At 39.0% G+C, this 27,893-nt stretch overlaps 2 protein-coding genes across 2 annotated transcripts in view; one reads left to right on the forward strand and one right to left on the reverse strand.

The window, feature by feature from the left end:
* DDX10 (DEAD-box helicase 10) overlaps window positions 1–27,893 on the reverse strand; it is a 269,843-nt gene that overhangs the window by 4,432 nt on the left and 237,518 nt on the right. The gene's annotated exons all lie outside the window — the stretch shown is intronic.
* On the forward strand, window positions 594–25,305 carry LOC110586377 (ubiquitin-60S ribosomal protein L40-like). Its single transcript, XM_044919530.1, has 3 exons — window positions 594–678; window positions 24,881–25,021; window positions 25,109–25,305. The coding sequence occupies exons 1-3, from the start codon at window positions 594–596 to the stop codon at window positions 25,303–25,305; spliced, it is 423 nt and encodes a 140-aa protein (XP_044775465.1).

The following is a 27,893-nucleotide window of genomic DNA, read 5'->3' on the forward strand; positions in this document are numbered from 1 at the left end:
CCCAAACAACTGCATTTTGAAAGGGTGCTCAGAGAGATGAACATCTTTAGAAAGAGTTCCCCATGATGGGAATTCAGTTAGCAAAGACAGCAATTCTTAGTGGAAACGGGCCTTAAAAAAAAGTATTGAGTCTTAATCTTCTTGAGTATTGCCAGTCCTGTGCAGTACTAGACTAGGTACGTGGTTGATTTGGTACAGGGTAATACTGATTTTTGCCCTGCCTGTACTTCAAGTGCATCTCAGGGCCGCTCATCAGAAACAGCCTAATTAGTGGGCTTTACTAATGCATTTTGTTAATGTGCTCTTGAACATTATATTCCTTGCAGGAAATAGCTGGTTCAGATAATAAAAGGAAGATGGGAAATTTATGTAACCCAAATATTTTCATAATTAGCAGCTCTGCTGCTTTGTGGACCAGTTCAAATTCTAGAAAGGTATTTTATCCTACTTTCCACAGCAAATAAGTAGTAATTTGTGTAACAAATTAATTATTAAACAATAATATAGATATTCTATAGGTAATTCACCCAAAAGGGGAAAAAGTAATGAATCTGGGAAACATAAGGAAAGCAAGAAAGCAAAATATGGTCACAATGTGGTCTCTTCAGAAAAGGCCTCCTCCAAATGGTGAGGTACTACAGAGTGAGGTCAGCAACATGGCTGAAGAAGACATCCCTGGTTCGTGTCCCCTCCCAACAACCTGTGGCATCCACCCAGGGACAAAAATGCTTCTGTGGGAGCTGTGGGATCCAGCAGTAGTTAAAAATAACTATAGCTACAAAACTGGTTAATGAATACACAGTATATAAAAAGAGGTAAATTGTGACACCAGAAACGTAAGAAGAGGGAAATAAAAGGATAGAGTTTTTGTATACAATTGAAATAAGCCTTTATTAGCATAAAACAGACTGTTATATCTATAAGATGGTTTATGTAAGCTTCATTGTAACCCCAAAGTAAAAACCTACAGCAGATCCACAAAAGATAAAGATAAGGGAATCAGAGCATATCTCTGTAGGAAATCAATTCAAAAAGGAAGGCAGCAAGAGAGGAAGAAAAAAACAAGGGACAACAAAACAGCCAGAAAAGAGATAACACTACTAAGTCTTTACCTATCAATAATTATTCTAAATTAAAATGAATTAAATTCTCCAATCAAAGGGCATAGAGTGGTTGGATGGATAAGACCCAACTATATACTGCCTACAAGAAACTCACTTCTTCTTTAAGGACACACAGTCCCACAATAAAGGGCTGGAAAAGGATATTCCATGCAAGTGGAAACCAAAAGAGAGCAGGGGTAGCTGCTTACTTCTATCAGACAAAATATACCATAAGCCAAAATCAAAAGATGAAAAAGATCATTACATGATGATAAAGAAGTCAATTCACTAAGAGAATATAATAATCATAAGTATGTATATACACCCAACACTGGAGCACCACAATATATTTAGCAAATACTAACAAATCTGAAGGGAGAAATAGACAACAATACAAGAAGAGAGTATTTCAGTAACCTGCTTTCAACAAATGGCTAGATTATCCAGACAAAAAAAAATTAACAAGGAAATGTTAAAATTGAACTATACTTTAGACCAAATGGACTTAACAATTCCACCCAACAGCAAAAGAATACATGTTTTTCTCAAGCATACATGAAACAATCTGCAGGACAGATCATGATAGGTCACAAAACAACTCTCAGAAAATTTTAAGAAGACTAAAATCATATTGCTAGTGTATCAAGCTGGAAATCAATTACAAGAAGAAAACTGAAAAATTCACAAATATGTAAAAATTAAATAACATAGTCCTGAACAACCACTGGGTCAAAGAAGAAATTAAAAAAAAAAAAAATTTTTAAATCTCTGGAAATGGAAATACAAAATATCAAAATCTGTGAGATGCAAAGCAAAGGCATTTCTAAGTGGGAAATTTATAGTGTTAAAAGCCTACATTAAGAAACAAGGAAGATCTCAAATAAACAGCCTAACTTTACACCTCAAGGAACTAAAAAAAGAACAAATGAAGTCCAAAGTTAGCAGAAGCAATGAAATGCAAAGATCAGAAAATAAGAGACCAAAAAAAACAAAAGAAAAAACCCCCAACAAAACCAAGAACTAGTTTTTTCTAAAGATTAACAAAACTGACATTTAGCTAGACTCAGTCAAGAAAAAAGAAATCAGACTCAATGTCAGAAATGAGAAAGCAGACCTAACAACTGATACCATGAAAATATAAAAGATCATGAGACCACGATGGATTAATTATACACCAACCATTTGAATAACCTAGAAGAAATGAATGAATTCCTAGAAACAGCAACCTAACAACACTGAATCATGAAAAAACAGCAAGTCTGAACAGACCAATAATGAATTAGGAGATTGAATCAGTAATCAAAATCCTCCCAAGAAAGTCCAGAAGCAGAGAAACGGTTTCCCTAGTGAATTCTACTAAACATTTTAAAAAAGAATTAATGCCATTCCTTCTCAAACTCTTCTAAAACACTGAAGAGGAGAGAGTATTCCCAAACACGTTTTACAAGGACTGTACTGACCCAATGTCAAAGCTAGATAAAAATACTAACAAGAAAAGAAAACTACAGGTCAATATTCCTGATAAATACAGATGCAATAATTATCAACAAGATATTAGCAAGCCAAACTCAACAGCATATTAAAAGGATCACACATCATGATTAAGTTGGGATTCATCCCTGGGATGCAAGGATGGTTCAACATACCCAAATCAATAAACATGATATACCAAATTAATAAAATGAAAAATAAAAATCATATAATCATCTCAATAGATGCAGAAAAAGCATTTGACAAAATTCAACATCCTTTCTTGATAAAAACTCTCAACAAATTAGGTAAAGAGGGAATGTACCTCAACATAATAAAAACCATATATGACAAGCCACAGGTAACATTATATTCGATAGTTACAGGTTGAAAGCTTTTTCTCTAAGATCAGGAACAACTAAAAGATACCCACTCATTATTCCTATTCAACATACTAGAAGTCCCAGCAAAATGATATGACTTTATATATAGAAAATCCTAAACACTCCACCAAAAAAAACTGTTACAACTAATAAATAAGGTAGGTAAAGTTGCATGATACAAAAATCAACATACAAAAATCAATAGCATTTCTTTACACTAGCAGCAAGTTATCTGAAAAAGAAATTTTTAAAAAGCATCCCATGCACAACAACATCAAAACCAAACTTGGGAGTAAGTTTAATCAAGGAAGTGAATTATTGGTACACTGAAAACTGTAAAATTTTGATGAAAGAAATTGAATAAGACAAATAAATGGAAAGATATCCCGTAATTCATAGATTAGAAGAATTAATATTATTAAAAGGCCCATACTACCCCAAACCATCTCTGGATTCAATGAAATCTCTATGAAAAGTCCAATGGCATTTTTCATGAAATAGAAAAAAAAATCCTAAATTCATATAAAATCACTAGATTTCAAAAAGCCAACGCAATCCTAAGAAAGAACAAATCCAGAGGCATCACACATCCTAATTTCAAGCTATACTACAAAGCTACAGTAATCAAAAAACAGTAGTATGGTACTGATATAGAAATAGATACATAGACCAACAGAACAGAATAGAGAGCCCAGAAATAAACCTTTGCACATATGGTCAATTAATATTTGACAAGGGAACAGAATACTCAATGGAGAAAGAATGGTCTCTCTTTCAATAAAAGGGTGTGAAAACTGGATAACCACATTTAGAAGAATGAAACTGGATCCCTTCCACAAAAATTAACACAAAATGGATTAAAGACTTAAACAGATGACTCCAAACCATAAAACTCCTAGAAGAAAACATAGGGATAAAGCTCCATGACACTGGTCCTGGCAATAATTTTTTGGATATGACACCAAAAGCAAAAGTAAATAAGACTACATCACACTAGAAAGCTTCTGCACAGTAAAAGAAACCAAAGAAAAAAATGAAAAGCAACCTACAAAATGGAGAAAATATTACAAGTCATATACATGATAAAAGGTTAATATCCAAAATATATAGGAACTTCTATAACTCAATAGCAAAAAACCAAAAAAAAAACCCCACAAATAATCTGATTAAAAAAATAGGCAGAGGAAAGTGGATGGACATTTTTCCAAAAAAGACATACACATGACCAATAGGTGCTCAATTATCACTAATTACCAAGGAAATGCAAATCAAAACCATAATGAGATACGATCTCATACCTGGTAGAATGGCTGTCATCAAAAAGACAAGAGATAACAAGTGTTGGTGAGGAAGCAGAAAGGGAGTATTTGTGCACTGTTAGTGGGAATGCCATCAGTATAGTCTCTATGGAAACCAGCATGGAGGTTCCTAAAAATATTAAAAACAGAACCACCAAATGATCCACCAATCCCCGTTCTGGGTATATATATCCAAAGGAAATGAAAACAACATCTTGAAGACAAGTCTACATTCTCACGTTCATTGCAATGTTATTCACAACAGGCAGGAAATGGACACAACCGAAGTGTTCAGTTCAGATGGTGGACAGATGATACAGTGTATTATACATACACAGTGAAATATTACTCAACCATGAGAACATTTGCAACCAAATGGATGGACCTTGAGGGCATCATGCTAAGTGAAATAAGCCGGCAGAGAAAGATGAAATCTGTAATGATACCACTTATATATGGAATCTAAAAACGGCAAACTCAGGAATCAGAGACTGGAATAGTTACCAGGAACTGGGGGGTAGGGGCAATGGGGAGATGTTGCTCAAAGGGTGCAAAGTTCCAGTTCTGGGGATCTAATGTACAGCATGGTGATTCTAGTTAACAATATTGTATTAGATACTTGAAAGTTGCTAAGATAATAAATGGTTAATGTTCTCATCACACACACACAAACCTAATTATGTCATGCTATGGAGGTGTAAGCTAATACTAGGGTGGAAATCATTTTGCAATCTGTAAGTGTATAAATAACATGGTGTACACCTTACACTCACACAATGTTATATATCAATTATATCTCAATAAAGGTGGGGGAAATGTGTGGCACTAGAAACCTCTGTTTTACTTATATCCTGATGAATCAGGTAGAAGGGTTCTGACCCTATATATAGCTAATGTTCAACAGGAGGTTCCTGGATCTAATTAAAACCCGGGACTTCTTTAGGATTTGTTAACAGTCTAATGTATATAACAATGAGTTCTAGTTTCCTGGTTCTTCAGTTGTTTTCTGCAACTGCTGAAAGGGGCTCGTGTACGTCTCAATCAAGAGTTCTATTAGCTGCCCCACGGGAGCACAGCATTAGTAGATGGTGGAACATTCTGGAAATAGGTCTGCTGGAAGAAAGAACCACAATACAGGTGGGAAATGGCAGTAACACCTGTGAGTTTTCTTCATGAAATAAGTTTACCCCACTGAACTGAAGGAGGTAAGGTGGCTCACAGTATGAACTGAGAATTACATGGTGGCCTACACAACAGGGCCGAGAGTCCAGGCCTGAGTTCTGTATTTTATTTTTATTTCAGGATTTCTATGGGACATAAAGTGTCAAACTATCTCCACATTCTTCAAATCTATGAAGTGTCAAAAAGGACCATCTTACTGCTCAACATTGTAACAGTAAAAAATACGGGTGGATAAAACGCAGCTTAAAAAGTAGAAGTATGGCTCAGGGCACTAAACACCCACTGCTGCAAAGCAAAAGAATTCAGAACTACTTATCTTTCAATAATCCAACTAATAAAGAGATTTAATTAGTAACGTCTGGTGTGTCATTCAAAGCACTAATCCTACAACAAAACACAAAGAAAATTATCATGTTGTAATATGTAATACGAACCGACAGTAACAGGGAAATGTTACTTCAATGGCTTTGAAATGTTCGTGAAAATGATTACACAAAAGCTCGTCACAATACCCAAAGTAAATGTGTGAACCAATTTATTCATCATTAAGAAGAAAAAAGGATTTAACACTGAAATGTGAATTCAATTTTAACATCTTAATAAATACATTACTAATTGAATTTTAAATGGAATAGAACTTTCTTACTTTCTAAATTTTCTGAACCCCAAACCCAAAACTCTTCCAGAAAGTGAACAGGTTTTTCAGGAGGTTTCATTTCCTGGTTTCAACATTTTAACTTTTCAGGTACTTGCAGCTGCCTCGTCACCCAGAGTAAGAGTACAGCCCGTGAGAAACCAAAGAGGGAGGAACACCTGGAGTCAACCTGCTAAGTCAACCAGCCTTCCTCCTGGTCCCTCTTCCTCTCCTCAAACACGGCCCTTACTTGTTTAGATCAGAGATCCCTCTTGTGTGTCCCACCTGTGCCCTTTGTCAATGCAGCGCCTCCCTCCTGCTCACCCCTCTCCGATTCTCACCCTCCATTAAAGGTACCTGAACTCCCTGTTAAAAGTGAGCTCTTTCTGGGGCACCTGGGTGGCTCAGTCATTAAGCGTCTGCCTTCAGCTCAGGTCATGATCCCAGGGTCCTGGGATCGAGCCCCGCATCGGGCTCCCTGCTCCGCGGGAAGCCTGCTTCTCCCTCTCCCACTCCCCCTGCTTGTGTTCCCTCTCTCGCTGTCTCTCTCTCTCTGTCAAAAAACAAATAAAATCTTAAAAAAAAAAAAAAAGTGAGCTCTTTCCTCTGAAAGCCGACAGCTCTAATTGTTCATTAGTCATTTTGCACTTAGCATTGCTACTTCCTAACACTAAAGTGATTTCTTTTTCACCTGTACGCAACTTAACTCCTACTTAGAATGTAAACTCCTGGGTGGGAGTATAAATTACTACTAAACTTTCTGGAGGGCACTTTGGTAGCACCTTCTGAAAGTCTTTCAAGTATGCTTACCCAGCAATCTCTCTTCTGAGAATTTATCCCAAAGAAATAATTAAGGGTGTGTATAAAGATTTAGTTACAGGATACTCAAGGCAAAACTGTTTGTAATTTCAGAAAGCTGAAAACCCAAACGTCCGATCATAAGGGATTCATTTGTTAAATGAGTTATAAAATTAGAAATGAAACACTATGTAGCTATTAAAAACAATGTTGCAGGAAAACAGTTACAAAACCAATACAGAGCTAGAGTCCATCTTTAAGAAAGGCTTGTATGCATGTTTGCAGAGAAAAAGATCTGGAAGATTTTTTTAGATGTTCTTTTTGCTGGTATATATATCTTCTGATTTTTCTGTAACAAGCTTGTATTACTCTTTGCAATAAAAAAAGAAAGTTAAATTTGAAGGGAAAAGTAGTTCTGGACAAAGAAAAATTACAATTATTCTTTGTAATTCCACAAAGCTCAGAAGCACAAAAGTAGGTGTGCCATATAAGCTTCAACTTGGATTCCTGGATCCACAGAAGTAAGGAGAACAGTGAGATTTCTTTTGTCAGAAGAGATGGGTCATGGGTTACTTTCAGCATTTCAAAATACCTGCAACTGTGTGCCCCAGACTAAGTTCTGGTATTTCTTTGGTTTGGCTGGAATTTTATTAACTCAGCTTTGTAAACACTTGACACTTCAGACACTTGAGTGGACTGGAAATTGTCTTTGTTAATAAAACAAATGCAGGGGGGCGGAGCAAGATGGCGGAGGAGTAGGAGACCTGGATTTCGTCTCCTCTCAGGAATTCGGCTGGATAGGGATCAAACCATTCTGAACACCTACAAACTCAACAGGAGATCGAAGAAAAGAAGAGCAACAACTCTCTCATCAGAAAAGCGACCACTTTCTGGAAGGTAGGACGTGCGGAGAAGTGAATCCGAGGCGATATTCGGGAGGAGAGACGGCGGGGGAGGGGCCTCCGGCGGCCGCTTCTGGCAAGTGACAGAGCCGCGGAGCACAAAATCGGAACTTTTAAAAGTCTGCTCCGCTGAGGGACGTCACTCTGGTGGCTAAGCGGGGGGTGGAACCCTCCGGGACAGTGTGGTCTCAGGACCCTCGGGGTCACAGAAAGACCGGGGGTGCCTGAGTGCGGCAGAGCTCCCAGGTATCGGAGCAGGGAGGCCGGCTGCAGAGGCGGAGCCCAGGCGCGGGCTCTCAGCTCGGGGTTGCCATAAACCGTGATCCGCGGCACAGTCGGGCCCCTGCTCCTCCAGCAGGGACCCAACAAGCGGCAGATCCGGGGAGACTCACCTTCCTCCCCCGGGAGGAGCCGCACGGGAGTGCGCCGCAGGGATCTGCTGGGTTTGGAGACTCCACCCGGGGTCGGGTGCCAGAGACAGAAACGCGCGGTCACAGGCCGGGTGAGCACGGAGTGCGGCTGGAGACCGGGGAGACGGGAGTGACTGACGGCTTTTCTCTGGGGGCTCACTGAGGAGCGGGGCCCCGAGTTCTCGGCTCCTCTGGGGCATAGATTGGGAGGCCGCCATTTTCACTCTCCGCCTCCAAAGCTGTATGGAAAGCTCACAGGGAACAAAAGCCCCGGAGAGCAAACCCGAGCAGATTACTTAGCCAGGACCGGGCAAGGGCGGGGCAATTCTGCCTCCGGCAAAGACACCTGGGAACCACGGCAACAGGCCCCTCCCCCAGAAGATCAGCGAGAACAGCCAGCCAAGACCAAGTTTACCGATCAATGAGAACGGCAGAACTCCAGCTCTAGGGGAGTACTGCACATAGAATTCATGGCTTTTTTACCATGATTCTTTAGTCTTTCAAAGTTAATTTTTTTTTAACTGTCTTTTTTTTTTCTTTTTGAATTTTTCTTTTTCCCTTTTTCAACCAACATCTTATCAATCCCTTTTTAAAAAAAAAACTTTTATTTTTCATTTTTAGAGTCATATTCTGTCCCTTCATAGTAGTTACCTGTATTTTTGGCTTATATATATAAGTTGTTCTCTCTTTAAAATTTTGAGATAGTTTCTTCTAACAGATTAAAATACACGCTAAATCTCTAGTATATGGTGTTTTCTATTCCCCTGCCTGATCACATCCTCTCCCTTTTTTTTTTCTTTTTTCTTTTTTTAAATCCTCTTCTTTCTTTTTTCAAACAACTTCTTATCAATTCCTTTTATAAAATTTTTTTATAATTTCCATCTTTACAGTCATATTCCATCCCTTCATCATATCAACCCTTATTTTTGTACATATATAAGTTTTTCTTTCTTTAAAATTTTGGGAGGCACTTTCTTCTAAAAGACCAAAATACACCCCAAATCTAGTGTGTGGCACTGATCTATATACCAGCCTGATCATATTTGATCACATTCTGTTTGTTGTTGTTGTTGCTTTGTTTGTTTTTGTTTTTGTTTTTATCTTTTTCTTTTTCTTTTTTTCTCTTTTTTCTCTCTTTCCCTTTCTTTTCCCACTGCTTCAGGTCTTTTCTGATTTGTTTAGAGTATATTTTCTGGGGACGTTGTTACTCTGCTAGCATTTTGTTCTCTCATTAATCTATTCTCCTCTGCACAAAATGATAAGACGGAAAAAATCACCTCAACAAAAAGAACAAGAGGTACTACCGACTGCCAGGGACCTACTCAATACGGACATTAGTACGATGTCAGATCTAGAGTTCAGAATCATCACTTTAAAGATACTAGCTGGGCTTGAAAAAAATATGGAAGTTATTAGAGAAACCCTTTCTGGAGAAGTAAAAGAACTAAAATCCAACCAAGTAGAAATCAAAAAGGCTATTAATGAGGTGCAATCAAAAATGGGGGCGCTAACTGCTAGAATAAATGAGGCAGAAGAGAGAATCAGTAATATAGAAGATGAAATGATGGAAAATAAAGAAGCTGAGAAAAAGAGAGATAAACAACTACTGGATCACGAGGGCAGAATTCGAGAGATAAGCGATACCATAAGACGAAACAACATTAGAATAATTGGGATCCCAGAAGAAGAAGAAAGAGAGAGAGGGGCAGAAGGTATAATGGAGCAAATTATAGCAGAGAACTTCCCTAATTCGGTAAAGGAAACAGGCATGAAAATCCAGGAAGCACAGAAAACCCCTCTCAAAATCAATAAAAATAGGTCAACACCCCAACATCTAATAGTAAAACTTACGAGTCTCAGAGACAAAGAGAAAATCCTGAAAGCAGCTTGGGAGAAGAGATATGTAACCTACAAGGGTAGAAACATTAGATTGGCACCAGACCTATCCACAGAGACCTGGCAGGCCAGAAAGGACTGGCAGGATATATTCAGAGCACTAAATGAGAAAAATATGCAGCCAAGAATACTCTATCCAGCTAGGCTGTCATTGAAAATTGAAGGAGAGATAAAAAGCTTCCAGGACAAACAAAAACTAAAGGAATTTGCAAACACAAAACCAGCCCTACAGGAAATCTTGAAAGGGGTCCTCTAAGCAAAGAGAGAGCCTAAAAGCAACATAGACCAGAAAGGAACACAGACAATATACAGTAACAGTCATCTTACAGGCAATACAATGGCACTAAATTCCTATCTTTCAATAGTTACCCTGAATGTAAATGGGCTAAATGCCCCAATCAAAAGACACAGGCTATCAGACTGGATTAAAAAACAAGACCCATCGATATGCTGTCTTCAAGATACTCCTTTTAGAACCAAAGACACCCCCAGATTGAAAGTGAGGGGGTGGAAAACCATTTACCATGCTAATGGATACCAAAATAAAGCTGGGGTGGCAATCCTTATATCAGACAAATTAGATTTTAAACCAAAGACTGTAATAAGAGATGAGGAAGGACATTATATCCTACTTAAAGGATCTATCCAACAAGAAGATCTAACAATTGTAAATATCTATGCCCCTAACATGGGAGCAGCCAATTATATAAGGCAATTAATAACAAAAGCAAAGAAACACATCGACAACAATACAATAATAGTGGGGGACTTTAACACCCCCCTCACTGAAATGGACAGATCATCTAAGCAAAAGATCAACAAGGAAATAAAGACGTGAAATGACACACTGGACCAAATGGACTTTACAGACATATTCAGAACACTCCACCCCAAAGCAACGGAATACACATTCTTCTCTAGTGCCCATGGAACATTCTCCAGAATAGATCACATGCTAGGTCATAAATCAGGTCTGAACCGGTACCAAAAGATTGGAATCATTCCCTGCCTATTTTCAGACCACAATGCTTTGAAACTAGAACTCAATCACAAGAGGAAAGTTGGAAAGAACTCAAATACATGGAGGCTAAAGAGCATCCTACTGAAGAATAAATGGGTCAACCAGGAAATTAAAGAAGAATTAAAAAAATACATGGAAACCAATGGAAATGAAAACACAACTATTCAAAATCTTTGGAATGCAGCAAAGGCAGGCCTAAGAGGAAAGCATATAGCAATACAAGCTTTTCTCAAGAAACAAGAAAGGTCTCAAGTACACAAGCTAACCCTACACCTAAAGGAGCTGGAGAAAGAACAGCAAATAAAGCCTAAACCCAGCAGGAGAAGAGAAATAATCAAGATCAGAGCAGAAATCAATGAAATAGAAACTAAAAGAACAGTAGAACAGATCAACGAAACTAGGAGCTGGTTCTTTGAAAGAATTAACAAGATTGATAAGCCCCTGGCGAGACTTATCAAAAAGAGAAGAGAAATGACCCAAATCAACAAAATCATGAATGAAAGAGGAGAGATCACAACCAACACCAAAGAAATACAAACAATTCTAAGAACATATTATGAGCAACTCTATGCCAGCAAATTAGATAACCTGGAAGAAATGGAGGCATTCCTAGAGATGTATCAACTACCAAAACTGAACCAGGATGAAATAGAAAACCTGAACAGACCTATAACCACTAAGGAAATTGAAGCAGTCATCAAAAATCTCCCAAAAAACAAAAGCCCAGGGCCAGATGGCTTCCCAGGGGAATTCTACCAAACATTTCAAGAAGAATTAATACCTATTCTTCTGAAACTGTTCCAAAAAAATAGAAATGGAAGGAAAACTTCCAAACTCATTTTATGAGGCCAGCATTACCTTGATCCCAAAACCAGACAAAGACCCCATCAAAAAGGAGAATTACAGACCAATATCCCTGATGAACACGGATGCAAAAATTCTCACCAAAATACTAGCCAATAGGATCCAACAGTACATTAAAAGGATTATTCACCATGACCAAGTGGGATTTATCCCTGGGCTGCAAGGTTGGTTCAACATCCGCAAATCAATCAACGTGATACAATACATTAACAAAAGAAAGAACAAGAATCATATGATCCTCTCAATAGATGCAGAAAAAGCTTTTGACAAAGTACAGCATCCTTTCTTGATCAAAACTCTTCAGAGTATAGGGATCGAGGGTACATACCTCAATATCATAAAAGCCATCTATGAAAAACCTACAGCGAATATCATTCTCAATGGGGAAAATCTGAGAGCTTTCCCCCTAAGGTCAGGAACGCGGCAGGGATGTCCACTATCACCACTGCTATTCAACATAGTATTGGAAGTCCTAGCCACAGCAATCAGACAACAAAAAGAAATCAAAGGCATCCAAATTGGCAAAGAAGAAGTCAAACTCTCACTCTTTGCAGATGATATGATACTTTATGTGGAAAACCCAGAAGACTCCACCCCAAAACTGCTAGAACTCATACAGGAATTCAGTCATGTGGCAGGATATAAAATCAATGCACAGAAGTCAGTGGCATTCCTATACACCAACAACAAGACAGAAGAAAGAGAAATGAAGGAGTCGATCCCATTTACAATTGCACCCAAAACCATAAGATACCTAGGAATAAATCTAACCAAAGAGACAAAGAATCTGTACTCAGAAAACTATAAAATACTCATGAAAGAACTTGAGGAAGACACAAAGAAATGGAAAAACGTTCCATGCTCATGGATTGGAAGAACAAATATTGTGAAGATGTCAATGCTACCTAGAGCAATCTACACATTCAATGCAATCCCCATCAAAACACCATCCACTTTTTTCAAAGAAATGGAACAAATAATCCTAAAATTCGTATGGAACCAGAAAAGACCCCGCATAGCCAGAGGAATGTTGAAAAAGAAAAGCAAAGCCGGCGGCATCACAATTCCGGACTTCCAGCTCTATTACAAAGCTGTCATCATCAAGACAGTATGGTACTGGCACAAAAACAGACACATAGATCAATGGAACAGAATAGAGAGCCCAGAAATGGACCCTCAACTCTATGGTCAACTCATCTTTGACAAAGCAGGAAAGAATGTCCAATGGAACAAAGACAGTCTCTTCAACAAATGGTGTTGGGAAAATTGGATAGCCACATGCAGAAGAATGAAACTGGACCATTTCCTTACACCACACACAAAAATAGACTCAAAATGGTTGAAAGACCTAAATGTGAGACAGGAGTCCATCAAAATCCTAAAGGAGAACACAGGCAGCAACCTCTTCAACCTCAGCCACAACAACTTCTTCCTAGAAACATCGCCAAAGGCAAGGGAAGCAAGGGCAAAAATGAACTATTGGGACCTCATCAAGATAAAAAGCTTTTGCACAGCAAAAGAAACAGTCAACAAAACCAAAAGACAACCTACAGAATGGGAGAAGATATTTGCAAATGACATATCAGATAAAGGGCTAGTATCCAAAATCTATAAAGAACTTATCAAACTCAACACCCAAAGAACAAATGATCCAATCAAGAAATGGGCAGAAGACATGAACAGACATTTTTCCAAAGAAGACATCCAAAAGGCCAACAGACACATGAAAAAGTGCTCAACATCGCTCAGCATCAGGGAAATCCACATCAAAACCTCAATGAGATACCACCTCACACCAGTCAGAATGGCGAAAATTAACAAATCAGGAAATGACAGATGTTAGCTGGATGCGGAGAAAGGGGAACTTCCTACACTGTTGGTGGGAATGCAAGCTGGTGCAGCCACTCTGGAAAACAGTATGGAGGTTCCTCAAAAAGTTGAAAATAGAGCTACCATATGATCCAGCAATTGCACTACTGGGTATTTACCCCAAAGATACAAAAGTAGGGATCCGAAGGGGTACGTGCACCCCGATGTTTATAGCAGCAATGTCCACAATAGCCAAACTGTGGAAAGAGCCAAGATGTCCATCGACAGATGAATGGATAAAGAAGGTGTGGTATAGATATACAATGGAATATTATGCAGCCATCAAAAGGAATGAGATCTTGCCATTTGCAACGACGTGGATGGAACTGGAGGGTATTATGTTGAGTGAAATAAGTCAAACAGAGAAAGACATGCATCATATGATCTCACTGATATGAGGAATTCTTAATTGTAGGAAACAAACTGAGGGTTGCTGGAGTGGGGGGTGGGGTGGGAGGGATGGGGTGACTGGGTGATAGACACTGGGGAGGGTATGTGCTCTGGTAAGCACTGTGAATTGTGCAAGACTGTTGAATCTCAGATCTGTACCTCTGAAACAAATAATGCAATATATGTTAAGAAAAAAAAAAAAAGAAGAAGAAGAAGGTAGCGGGAGGGGAAGAATGAAGCGGGGGAAATCGGAGGGGTAGACGAACCATGAGAGACGATGGACTCTGAAAAACAAACAGGGTTCTAGAGGGGAGGGGGGGTGGGAGGATGGGTTAGCCTGGTGGTGGGTATTGAGGAGGGCACATTCTGCATGGAGCACTGGGTGTTATGCACAAACAATGAATCACGGAACACTTCATCTAAAACTAATGATGTAATGTATGGGGATTAACATAAGAATAAAAAAAATAAAATAAATAAAAAATAAAACAAATGCAAAACATTAACTTTTTATTAACTTTCCTGAAAGACAAAAATCTTTCAAAACACTGGGACCATTAGGGGTGAAAGCAAAAGTTCTCTGTGATGATCAAAATGTTGCAAAGGCGCTGTTCTAGACTCAACAACTGGCTCCATGGGCCATAGGCAGAAATTTCTCAGAGTTTGGGTAGTTTCACTTTTTAGTTTTACATATTGGGCTTCTAAGAAAGCCATTCAATAATGGTTTCCATGCTCACTATTCCCCAAGAATTAAAGAAAAAGTTAAAAAGTCTTCTAAATCTAGATTCTTTTTTTTTTTTTTTAAAGATTTTTATTTATTTGTTATTGAGAGAGAGAACGATAGAGAGCATGAGAGGGAGGAGGGTCAGAGGGAGAAGCAGGCTTCCCGCCGAGCAGGGAGCCCGATGCGGGACTCGATCCCGGGACTCCAGGATCATGACCTGAGCCGAAGGCAGTCACTTAACCAACTGAGCCACCCAGGCGCCCCTAAATCTAGATTCTTATTGAAATATCATACATTAAACCTTAATGTCTCCCACATAACATTCACCCTATTCCCACCAACCAACCCTACATGTGCTTAAAGGAAGATTCTTTGGGAAGCATATCTTGACTCTTAAAATTCTTCAACATTTCAGTGACTGCCTTCTACTATTACTTAGTATAATCTTTAAGTTTCTCATAACCTGGTGTAGGCCTGCCTTTGTACCCTATTCTTCATTATACCCCCTCCTTTAATACACCCCTTGTTCTTTCAGACTAGTTTTTAGTCCTGAACATGCTCTAGGCTCTCAACTAATTTTGCCTCCATTTGGAACTCCCCTTTACTGCTTTACAACTATCTATATCCTCCATATCCTTCAAAACCCAGTTTTGTCATCTCCTCCTCAAAGATTCCACCTTTGACCCCACTTTATGCAATGTTTGTGCCTCTCCCATAGCACTCATTCTGAAATGAATCATAGGGATTTTGTGTAGATCTCTGCCCTGTGCCTACTAAACTGTTAGCTTTTGAGGTCTGGGGCTGTTTGTCTTCATCCCTGAAGATGGCCTGAATAAAGAAATCATCAGTGAGTGTCCACTCATCTGAATGGCAGAAATCATGACCTTGCTGGGGTTGTGCAAATTTCCGAGAAAGACCACTACTGCAGTGAAGTAGGCAATGTTTAAACAGACTTTGCTTCGGGTTCCACTTCCAACAGAGCTCCACTATTCATGGGAGCACCTCCAGAGCATTCAGTCCAGTCTGTGGGTGTACAAGCTCCTGTTTGATCGATCCTCTATTTTGAATAGCATTTAAGTTCGTGGGATCCCAAATTTTGGCTCTGCACATGTTTTTCAAAATTATATACACAGGATGAAATGTAATGGACAATTATCTAAATTTTCAGTAAAGGTCAGCTTCTGCCTCCCTCAGAGTGTATCTTCTCAGCTTCTTCTTCCTTTGTCCATTACTTCAATGTCCGCATTTCCAGGTTCCATCCTTAGCCCTCTACTATTCTCATTTTCTATCTTCATTCTGCATATTCTCAAGCAGTTCAGTATTTCAACTCTCTTCCATAATGCTAATGACTTTAAAGATATGCATCTTTAGCTCAGAGTTCCTTCCTGACCCCCAGATCTGCATATTCAACCAGCTCCTGGCTATCTCTGCCTCCATCTTCACAGGCACCTCAATCTCAACATGCACTAACTAGAGCATGTTTTCCCCAAATCTGTTCCTCCTACATTTCCCTTCTGAGTGAACAGTGACACCCTTTTAATAAAGGCCTGGACGTCATTATTGAGGCACCTTCTCCTTCACAACCTTACTTTAATTGATCAATTCTGTACTAATCTCTCTGAAATCCATCTAGAGTTTTCCCAGAACCTAAGTAACTGCCTTAATTTAGGCTTTGTCATTCCATGCCCTCCTTCGCCTGACTCGACTCTGGGAAGCTTTTCCAGGCCATCTCCATCTGAGTTAAGTGCCCTCTGAGAGGGCCCCTAAGCACTATGCATTGTTCCATTATAACATCTGAAAGTGAGATCGACTACTTACTTATCTGCTTCCCCCATTAAACTGCAAGTTCCTTGAGGACAAAAACTTTGTCTTTGTAGCCACACTGCCCTAGTATCCCAGGGCTCAATAAATGTTTCTTAAATGATGAATAAAGCCAGTGGGCTGAGCTTCTGTACTGCTAAATATCTGACTGGCCTACTCTGTAACATATACGGTTGGTCAGAAAGAACAATCCCTAATTAAAACACACTCTTACCTTCTTTGTAAGCCAGTATGTAAGTTGACGTTTAAACCGGTACTTTTCTTTTTTCAAAGAGTGCATCATTAATTCCAAAGAAATCCGACAGATCAAAGCCACAGTGAAAATTAAAACATTTAAGTAGAAGGAAAATAACATTAGCAAGAAGCACCCAATAACCTCAAACTCAGAATAAGAAATGAGGTAATACTTCAACATTACAGAAAGAGCATAACCTGGCATTTCAATTCAACAAACAAGTAATCTTTATTTTCTTTGCAACAATACATGTAACTTCTCTAGAATATCTATATATCTCATAAGGTAAAGAGTATCTCCTTTGTCCCCCAACATGTTTCATGTTGAAGTGGTTACTTTTTAAAACCAGTTACTTAACAGTGACTCAACTACTGTTATTAAATATGGCTCTACAAAAATTTTGGTATGGAGGAAAGAAAGGGATGTTGGGGTCAGACCTGACTGGAATGCTAGCAACTGCCCAAAACTTGGGAAAATGGCTTAACTTCATGAAGTGTCAATTTTCTAATTTCTAAAATGTGATTACTATCTACCTCATGGAAAGTAGTGATAAACAAGTGATACATGCATAGCAAATACACTGTAAGAGTTAATTTACCTTCTCCAACTCCCCACAGTGGGAAGTATTTTTTCTTTTTAATGCTACTTGGTTATATATATATTATATATATCATGTAAGGTGAAAGCATTTTAATTTAAAATGCCTTGAGTTCCAAATAGTTTTAAGTCTACTGTTAAGGTACAAAACAGTTTTTCATTGGAAAAAAAAAGGGGGGGGTCTAAATGGTAGATGAAGTGAAGGCTAATCCCTGAAACCCATCAAACACGTAAGGCTACTGAACAACAGTGACCACCACAACCCAGGTTTTGGCTGCTCAGCTTACGTCCCAGTGATGTGGAACTGCCCACAGAAAGAACCGCCAGGGAGTTGGGACAGTCAGGAAGGGATGCTGGGGAGGTCTGGGCCTTGGTGGGGTAAGAATCCAAGGCAGAGAAGTTCTGTAAGGAGACAGACTTCTGGGTGCTCTGGTAGGTGAAGATTCTCAGCAACAGCAGTCTTTGCTGCTTTTATTAAAATTAAGTCTATCATTATTTGTCTTATATAAAACAGGAAACCTTAAGCTTTGAGAGGTTGGGAATACAGTTCCTCAAAGGGCAGCCCCATTCATAAGGAAGGGCTCTGTTAAGTTAGAATTTCACGTTTGGGGAAATAGAATTTCACTCTGTATGTATTTCCAAAATCTTAAAAACAAACCATCTGATTGTCAGGCTCTACTGTGTTCTACAAGTTAAAAAAAAAAAAAAAAAAGCTTTCCTTATAAAAATTCTTATAGAATGGCTAAAATCTAAAAGCACCAACAACACCAAATGCTGGTGAGGGTGTGGAGCAACAGAAACACTTATTCATTACTGGTGGGCATGCGAAATGGTATATATACTTTAGAAGATGATCTGGCAGTTTCTTACAAAACTGAACACATTCTTACCATGTGATCTAACAATTGTACTCATTGGTATTTACCCAAAGAAGCTGAAAACTATGTCCATAAAAAAAACCTGTACATGAATGTTTATAGCAGCTTTATTCATAATCGCCAAAACTTGGAAACAACCAAGATGTCTTTCAACAGATGAATGGATAACTAAACTGTAGCACATCCATACAATGAACTATTTTCATCAGGCCATGGAAAGACATGGAGGAAATTTGAATGCGGATCACTAAGTAGAAGAAGCCACCCACAAAGGCCACAATACTATATCATTCCACCTACACCACATTCTAGAAGCAAAACTATGGATATGTGAAAAATACCAATGGTTGCCAGGGTTTGGGTGGCAGCAAGAAGAAAGGATGGGGAGGAAAAGGAAGAAGCAATGACTAGGTAGAGCACAGGGGATTTTCAGGGCACTGGAACTATTCTGTATGATACTATAAAGGTAGATACACATCATTATGTATTTGTGAGAACTCACAGAATGTACAAGATAAAGAATGAATCTCAAAAGTAAACTATAAACTTTGGGTGACAATGATGTGTGAATACAGGTTCCCTGACGGTAACAAACAGTAATAAAATGTTAAAAGAAAAGGCTGTGGCGCAGAGTTGGGGTACATAGGGAAACTCTACTTTTCACTAAATTTTACTATAAAAACTAAAATTGTTAAAAAAAATAAAGTCTATTCATAAAAATATTTGCCTAGTTCAAGAGTTAATATACCACCACCATAACTTAAATTATTAGAGTTTTCTCTTCTTACCCCAAAGAAAAACATGCTGCTTTAACTCATAACCCGAAGTAACTTCCCAGTCTTCAGTAGGAATACTTAGATCATCACGCATTCTCTCTCCTGTTCTCATAAAACCTCAGGCTGCCATACATCCTTTCCAATGAACTGCCACTTTGTGGACTAGGACAGCAGCTGTTTCTTACCCTCATCACCTTCCACAAAACCACCTAGCATCAGAGTCAGGGCAGACACACAGGTGAAGGACGATGGCATGAGGAGGACCCCAGGACTCTCCTCTGGCAGGAGTATGTATAAGTGTATAGCCACGACTATGCTATTAGAATAAATACTCAAATTCTGTTAACTGTCAGAATGTTAGGATGATTACTCCTTCATTACTTAAAGAGAAGGTGTTCAGTAATTCTTCAGGTTTTCCCCTCACAGAGTTTTCCTAACCACCTCATATAAAGTCAACTCACCCAGAGCCTCTCTCCTTATCCTACAGTGATCGCTTTCATGGCCCTTATTAAAGATCCTTTTCTTTTTTTTGTTTACTTCTTTATGGTCTGTCTCCTCTGGGCGGCGGCGGGGGGGGGGGGTGGTTATTTTGTGAGAGGCTGGGATCCAGTCTCTTCTTTACAGCTCTATGCCAGGCACACAGTTCAACCTTCAGTTTAGTGAATGCCTAAATAATGGGGATGCCAAAAGGGGAGAACAGACAGATAAGGGCATTTTCCCACACTCCAGTTTGGTAATATGGACTCTCTACCCAGATGTTGAGCAGAATACATTACATGATATTTTGACATTTTCTTCACTACATCATTCATCATTTCAATAAAGTCTGTAGGACATTTTTGCAGACTGTTTTGAATATAAGGCCTGCCACGTCATCATGAATGATTTTGATGAGGATGAAAATGGAAAGTAGATATCCCAGAGAATATTATATTCTATTCTTGTAAATACATATACCCATTTAAAAATTCCTATCAGAGTTCTGCTCTTAGTGATTAAAAAGATTATCATATCTTAATGATCCTATTATATATCATACTCTTTCTTTTTACCTTCATTAGATTTTCACAAATCTTGCATTTGACTGGTGAAGAAAACTGAGGGTCACAGAGATTAAGTAACTTGTCCATGGTCCAAAACTTATAAAAAGGAAGGCAGATTCAAATTCAGGTCTGACTCCAAAAGCCAGTTTTCCCACAAGGCTAAGTAGCTTGCCTTTGTTCTAATACAGACTTAGTTTCACAAAATTCCTACCTCTCCCCGTGTTGCAAAGTTTATGATTATATGGCACACAGATCAATATTCCCCAAATTTATATGCAGTTGTGTATGTGGGTAAGGCATTCAGTCTCTTAATCCACAGAACTTCATGTAATTCTTATTTAACACCTGCTGGAGCAACTATTTTTGAGATACAGATGCCTCTAAGACCCTCCTACCAGGAGCAGACACTGTTTAAATTCCTACATATTAAAACAGAAAGGCAAGGGCACCTGGGTGGCTCAGCTGGCTGGGCTTCCGACTCTGATTTTGGCTCAGGTAGTGATCTCATGGGTCATGAGATCAAGGCCCGTGTCGGACTCCCCTCTCAGCAGGGAGTCTGCTTGAGATTCTCTCTCTCCCTCTCCCCCTCCCCCCACTTGCACGCTCTCTCTCTCAAATACATAAATCTTTGAAAAAAACAGAAAGGCAAAAGGAGAGAGGCTAATTCACTGATATGATATTTTTCCATGTAAAGGAAACTACTAGGTCTTACACCACTTGATTTTTAAAAAATTCTGTCTGACCCTCAGGAAGCTTTAGCCAGACTTACACAAGGGGGAGGGACAAGACAAATTGAAACATTACAAGAAAAAGAACATAATCATTAGTACCTGCCATGAATAGGAAGACCGCTCGTTGTTAAACAGTATACTTTAAATAAATGGTGTGTGAATTAACTCCAATAAAAAGAGATCAGAACGTCCTCTGTAACCTGGAAACCATACTCCCTGGGCTACAAGGATGCTGCAGTCAGAACCACTACTCCGAGCCTCAAGAATGTTCCAAGCGTCGTCTGTTATGATTGTGGCCAAGGCACCACAGAAGAAAAAGATGTGCTGGGGAATCCTGTCAACTTCTTCCCTGGTGTATGCAGTCTTGGCAGAAACACAATGTAGTGGAGTGAGCACCAAACTTCCAAGGACACTGGGGCAAGCAGTTCCAATTATTAAGTGATAAAATGGCAGCCAAAGTCCCTGGGGATTCTGTAAGCCTGACACTAGAAAAGAGACTGCAGCCAGAAAACATCATGATGGCTTGCTTGTCTTCGAGCTCTTAACCTCTGTAGCAGCTGCATTTATCCATGTGCAATTAGGGGTGTGCACATTTATGTGTGTTACATCATAAAACAGAGGATCAACATCAATGCACAAGCCCTTTTAGAAACCTAACAAAAGCCAGGACGGTGCAGACTGAAGAAAGCACACTCCCTTTGCTATAGTGTATGTACAGCTTTTCAAATTCTTGCTCTTTTCTCTCTTTTTTGGAATGCAAAGGAAAGAAATCAGGTGAAACTGCTGACTAATAATATAGCTAGAAGGAAGCTGAGGACTGAGATGGGAAACAGTGAGTATTCACTTACACAGAAACTCTCGAGTTTCTTTTTACAACATGCTGCTGAATCATGTGTGGAAAGCTACTAAGAGTCAGCACCTGAGTGTCCAAGTTTGTGCCCCTTTTGTATAAAGCTCTCCTTCCACATTCATATCAAGAAATGTAGCCTGGATTTTTTTCCTAAAGAATTTTAAGCTAATAATAAGTAAGCTGGGACCATTAAAGAAAATTCTCAGAAATCTCTGTATCTATCCTTAAGGATAGGCACTCTGGTATTCAAATATGTTGTGCCCAGAGACCTTCCCTCTTATCATAAATTTTAATTTACAAGGCCATGGCAACAGTCCTAATGAAGATTAATTACTGCAGTACATTCCATAAAATCTGTCCAGCTTCCTTCTGATGTGGAAGGCTCCCGCATATGAAATGGAACTGAAATGCATTGTGTCCTTAATGCTTCCTTTCTAGCTGCTCAAGACTAAAAACAGATTAAAAAAAAAAAAAATGTAGTCAAAGAAAAGACTGATTGGCTCAGCATTCATTATAAACATAAGTAAAGGAGCAAAAGATGCCCTCTTAGGTCAAAGTTCTAATAAAGAGAAAAGGCTGGGGTTGGTGAGAGGAAATAGAATGCAGAGGACTGCAATCACATGAATGGTCCATATATATGTTTCCTTCTGAAAAACGCACATGTGTCATTTAGGATTGGCAAAAAGTTCTGGCCCCATCTCTGTTTTTCTGGTTCATAAATCCACTTGAGAATTCAATGAAAATAAATGGCCCCCCTTTCCAGATAAATGCATAGGGAGTGTCTATGTGGTATGCACGCCCACACCATCATTTTTGCATACAATTTCAGGATGGCCAAGATTCCTCTAAAGCTCATCTATAGATCCTAGATTAAGAATCCCTGCTCTGCAGTAATTTAGAAGGCAAACGTAATTATTTCTCTTCTCTCAGATTAAAAAAAAATCAAGCACCCATACAAGCTGGATTTATAGTAGGTATTTTTCTCACTGCTAATGTGTATGTAGAACATTTTGTGCTTCCCAGAAACACATCAGCTTTTCTCCTCAAAGTACTTTTCACTTATTTGTTTTCAATATCCAAGATCATCCCCTACTCAAATATGTCCCCAGTGTTCCAGATATCTGGAAAAGTTAAGTTTTACGGTTTAGTCTTACTCCTCATTAGCCTTTCAAATGATTTCAAGAGAGAGAAAATCCAATCTTCAGCAAAGCTGTCCCTTAAAGAATTACTTACAGAAAGGAGGGGCTCAATATGGTGGCATAGCAAGATCCCAATCTCACTTCTTCCCATTGTCACAACAAATTTACAGTTACGTATGAAATAATCTCCTCTGAAAAAAGACCTGATAACCAGATGAACAGAGCCTCCACAACAAAGGATAACAGGTAGGAGAAGAGACACAGCGTTGCCAAAACAATACAAAACAAACCAGCAACTAAGCCCAGGAGTGGTGATGCATAATTGGGAGGAATCTCACAGATACAGAACTTCTCCCAAAGAAGTCAGGGGTGTGTGCTCCATATCAGGCAGCCAACCCCTAGATGCTGCACAGGAGAGATAAGCCCCCAAAATGCCTATGAAAACCAATGGGGATCATATGTAGGAAAACTAGGGAACAGAGAACATGCTCATAAAGGGCTTGACAAGAGACTCCCTCACTCTGGGACCTGGTACAAAGATACCAGTTTGAATACTGCCAGACCATATGTGAAGGAGACCAACTTACTGATCTCGAAGAGTCTGCCAGAGAGGCAGGAACTTGGTTAGGACTCTCCAGGGACACAGACATTGGTAGAGGTCATTTTTGAAGTCTTAATTCTAATTTGCTGGTGCCAGTGCTGGAAGGCACCATTTTGGAACTCTTCCCTGAGCCTGTTGGCAATGGAGGGTGCCCACTGCTGAGTGCCCTGCCCACCTCCATACCACAGCCAGGCCAGGAAAGAACCCTGCCCACCCCAGTGCCACAGCGGCACAATACAGCTAAGGCTGCACAACATCCCCACACACTCCTGTGCCACAGCCATGGCCCCACCACAGCAGGCGGGCACATGGAACTCATACAGGGGAGTGCCCCCTGAGTTCCTGGTGCAAGTGGCCAGGGGGGATATTGTCTCTGAGCTCCATGAGGCATCTCCTATACAAGGGCACACTTTTTTTTTTTTTAAGATTTTATTTATTTATTTGACAGAGAGAACAAGAGAGCACAAGCAGGGGGAACAGTAGAGGGAGAAGCAGGCTCCCCGCCAAGCAGGGAGCTCGATGCGGGGCTCAATCCCAGGACCCTGGGATCACGACCCGAGCCGAAGGCAGATGCTTAACCATCTGAGCCACCCAGGCACCCCTACAAGTGCACTCTTTCTGGGATGGGAGAGGTAGCTATTTTACCTAATACGTAGAAACAAATACAGAGAGGCAAATGAGGAGATAGAGGAATAGAGGAATATGCTCCAAATCAGAGAACAAGAAAAAGCCTCACTAAAAGACCTTAATAAAACAGAGATAATTGATCCATCTGATAAAGAGTTCAAAGTAATATTCATCAATGAACTTGGGAGAAGAATGGATGAACACAGTGAGAACTTCAAAGGAGACAGAAAAATATAAGAAAATATCAAGCAGAAGTCAGAGAGCTGAAGAATAATACCTGAACTGAAATATAAGCTAGAGGGGTTCAACAGCACACTGGATAAAGCAGAACAGATCAGCAAGCTGAAATATCAAACAATCTAATTCACCTAGACAGTGCAGCAAAAAGAAAAAGAATTTTTTTAAGAGAAGATACCTTAAGGGACCTTTGTGACAACATCAAGTGGAATAACATTTGCATTAGAGGGGACCCAGAAGGAGAAAAGAGAGAAAGGGCCAGAAAACTTATTTGAAAACAGAATGGCTGAAAACCTCCCTAATTTGAGGAAGGCAACAAAATTTCAGATCAAGGAAGCCCAGAGGGTTCCAAAAGAGATGAACCCAAAGAGATCCACACCAAGCACTTCTCTTCAATGAAGTGGCCAAGTGGCTCAGGGGTGGTGGCCTTGTGGACTCAGAGATACAGATCTTTATGAAGACCCTGACAGGCAAGACCACCACCCTCGAGGATGAGCCCAGTGACATGACTGAGAATATCAAAGCCAAAATCAAAGACAAGGAGGACATCCTGCCTAACCAGCAGCATCTGACTTTGGGGAGCAAATAGCTGGAGGATAACCACACTCTCTCAGACTATAATATCCAGAAAGAATACACCTTGTACTTGGTGCTTCACCTGCAGGGTGGCATCACTGAGCCCTTCCTCTGCCAGCTGGCCCAGAAATGTAACTGTGACAAGATGATCTGCTTCCAGTGTTATGCTCGCCTACACCCCTGTGCTGTCAATTGCCACAAGCAGGGTGGCCACACCAAAAACCTGCACCCCAAGAAGAAGGTAAAATAAGGCCCTTCCACTGGCTCTTCCTTTGCTCACATGGTAGCCTCCTGCCTGAGCCCCAAGGCCCTGGGGCCTCAATAAAGTTTCCCTTTCAATGACTGGGGGGTGGGGAGGGGTAGTTAAAGATAGAATCTCAAGAGCAGCAAAAGAAAACAACTTGTTAAGTACAAGGGAAAGCCTATAAGGCTTTCAGATTTTTCAGCAGAAACTTTGCTGGAGTAAGAAAGTGGCATGACATATTCAAAGTGCTGAAAGGAAACATTTTCCAACCAAAAAATTCTCTACTCAGCACAGTTATCATTCAGAATTGAAGGGGAGATCAAGAGTTTTCCAGATAAACACAACAGCAAAAAAAGAGTTCATCACCATTAAACTGGACCTACAAGAAATGTTAAAAGGACTTCTTTAATAAAGCTGAAAAGAAATGACACTAATTAATAACAAGAAAATATATGAAAGTAAAAATCTCACTGGAACAGGTAAATATATACAAAAGACAGTGGATCAGTCATTTATAAAGCAAGTAGGAAAGTTAAAAGACAGTAGTGGTAAAAGTACCAAAACTATAATAATTAGTTAAGGGATGCATAAAAATATAAAAATGTGACATCAAAATACAAAATGTGTAGGGGGGATTAAAAATATACATTTTTCTACTGTGTTCAAATTTAAGTTCCTATCAACTTAAAACCAACCATTATATACAAAGGATGCTATATGTGAACTTCATCGTAACCACAGAACACACGAAAAAAAATGAGAAAAAAATCTAAACATAATACTGTAGAAAGCCATCAAACCACAGTGAAAGAGAGAAAAAAGAAAGGAATAGAGGAACTACAGAAAAGCCAGAAAATAAAAAGAAAGGAATCCATGCCCAATACTAAAGAAATTCATCATCAATCACAAGGAAGGAGGGCAAGAGAAGAAGGAACAAAGAAGAACTACAAAAACAACCTGAAAACAATAAACAAAATGGCAATACATGTATACCTATCGATAATTAATTACTTTAAATGTAAAAAGACTACATTTTCCAATCAAAAAACAGAGTGGTTGAATGGATTTAAAAAAAAAGACTAACTACAGAATTAGGGACACACACAGACTGAAAGTGAAGGGATGGAGAAAGACATTCCAGGCTAATGGAAATGAAAGCTGGTGTAGCAAAACTCTTATCTGACAAAACAGACTTTAGAACAAATACTGTAATATAAGACAAAGAGCACCACATAATTATAAAGGGGTCAACCCAGCAAGAATATGTAATATTTATAAGTATATATGCATCCAACCTATGAGCACCAAAATATATAAAACAAATGCTGACAGGCCTAAAGGGAGAAAATGACAGCAATGTAATAATAATAGGGGACTGTATAACACCCCACTTATGTCAATGGACAGATCATCCAGAGAGGAAATCAATACAGAAACATCAGCCTTAAACAACACATGAAACCAGATGGGCTTAATAAATATATATGTAACATTCCATCCAAAAGCAACAGAATGCACATTCTTCTCAAGTACATATGGAACATTCTTCAGGAGAGCTCACATATTAAACCACAAAACAAGTCTCAATAAACTCAAAAATTTAAATCATCAAGCATCTTTTCCAATCACAATGGTATAAAGAAGAAAATTAGCAAAACCACAAAAACATAGCAGTTAAACAACATGCTACTAAACAACCAATAAGTCATTGAAAAAATCAAAGGAGAAATAAAAAATTATCTAAAGACAAATGTAAACAGAAATATGATATACCAAAATCTATGGGATGCGGCAAAAGTGTTTCTGCTGGTAAGTTCATAACTACACATGCCTCAAGACCTCAAGAAACAAGAAAAATCCCAAGTAAACAATCTAACTTCACACCCAAAGCAACTAAGAAAAGAACAACAAATAAAGCTTAAAGTTAGGAGAAGAAAGGAAATAATAAAGATCACACCAGAAATAAATGAAATAGAGACTAAATAACAGAAAAGATCAGTGAAACTAAGAGCTGGTTCTTTGAAAAGATCAACAAAATTGATGAACCTTTAGCCAGCTTCATCAAGAAAAAAGGAGAGAGGACTCAAAAAATAAAATCAGAAATAAAAGGTAACAACTGACACCACAGAAATACAAAGGACCCATAAGAAACTACTACAAACAATTATATGCCAACAAATTAGACAATCTGGAAGTAATGGATAAATTTCTAGAAACACACAATCTTCAAGGAATGAATCATGAAGATAGAGGAAATCTGAACTGACCAATTTCTAGTAAGGACAGTGAATCCTTAATCAAAAACTTCCCAGAAATAAAAGCCCAGGACCAGATGGTTTCACTGGTGAATTCTACCAAACATTTAAAGAAGATTTAATGCCCATCATTCTCAAATTCTTTCAAAAAATTAAAGAGGAGAGAATGCTTCTAAACTCATTTTACAAGGCCATCATTACCCTGATACGAAAAACCAAAGACACCACCAAAAAAAGAAAATTACAGGCCAATATCCTTGATGAACAAAGATGCAAAAATCCCCAACAAAATATTAGCAAACCAAGTTCGGCAATACATTAAAAGGATCACACAACACC

Source organism: Neomonachus schauinslandi, chromosome 11, assembly GCF_002201575.2.
Source record: "Neomonachus schauinslandi chromosome 11, ASM220157v2, whole genome shotgun sequence".
NCBI classification, from domain to species: Eukaryota; Metazoa; Chordata; class Mammalia; order Carnivora; family Phocidae; genus Neomonachus; species Neomonachus schauinslandi.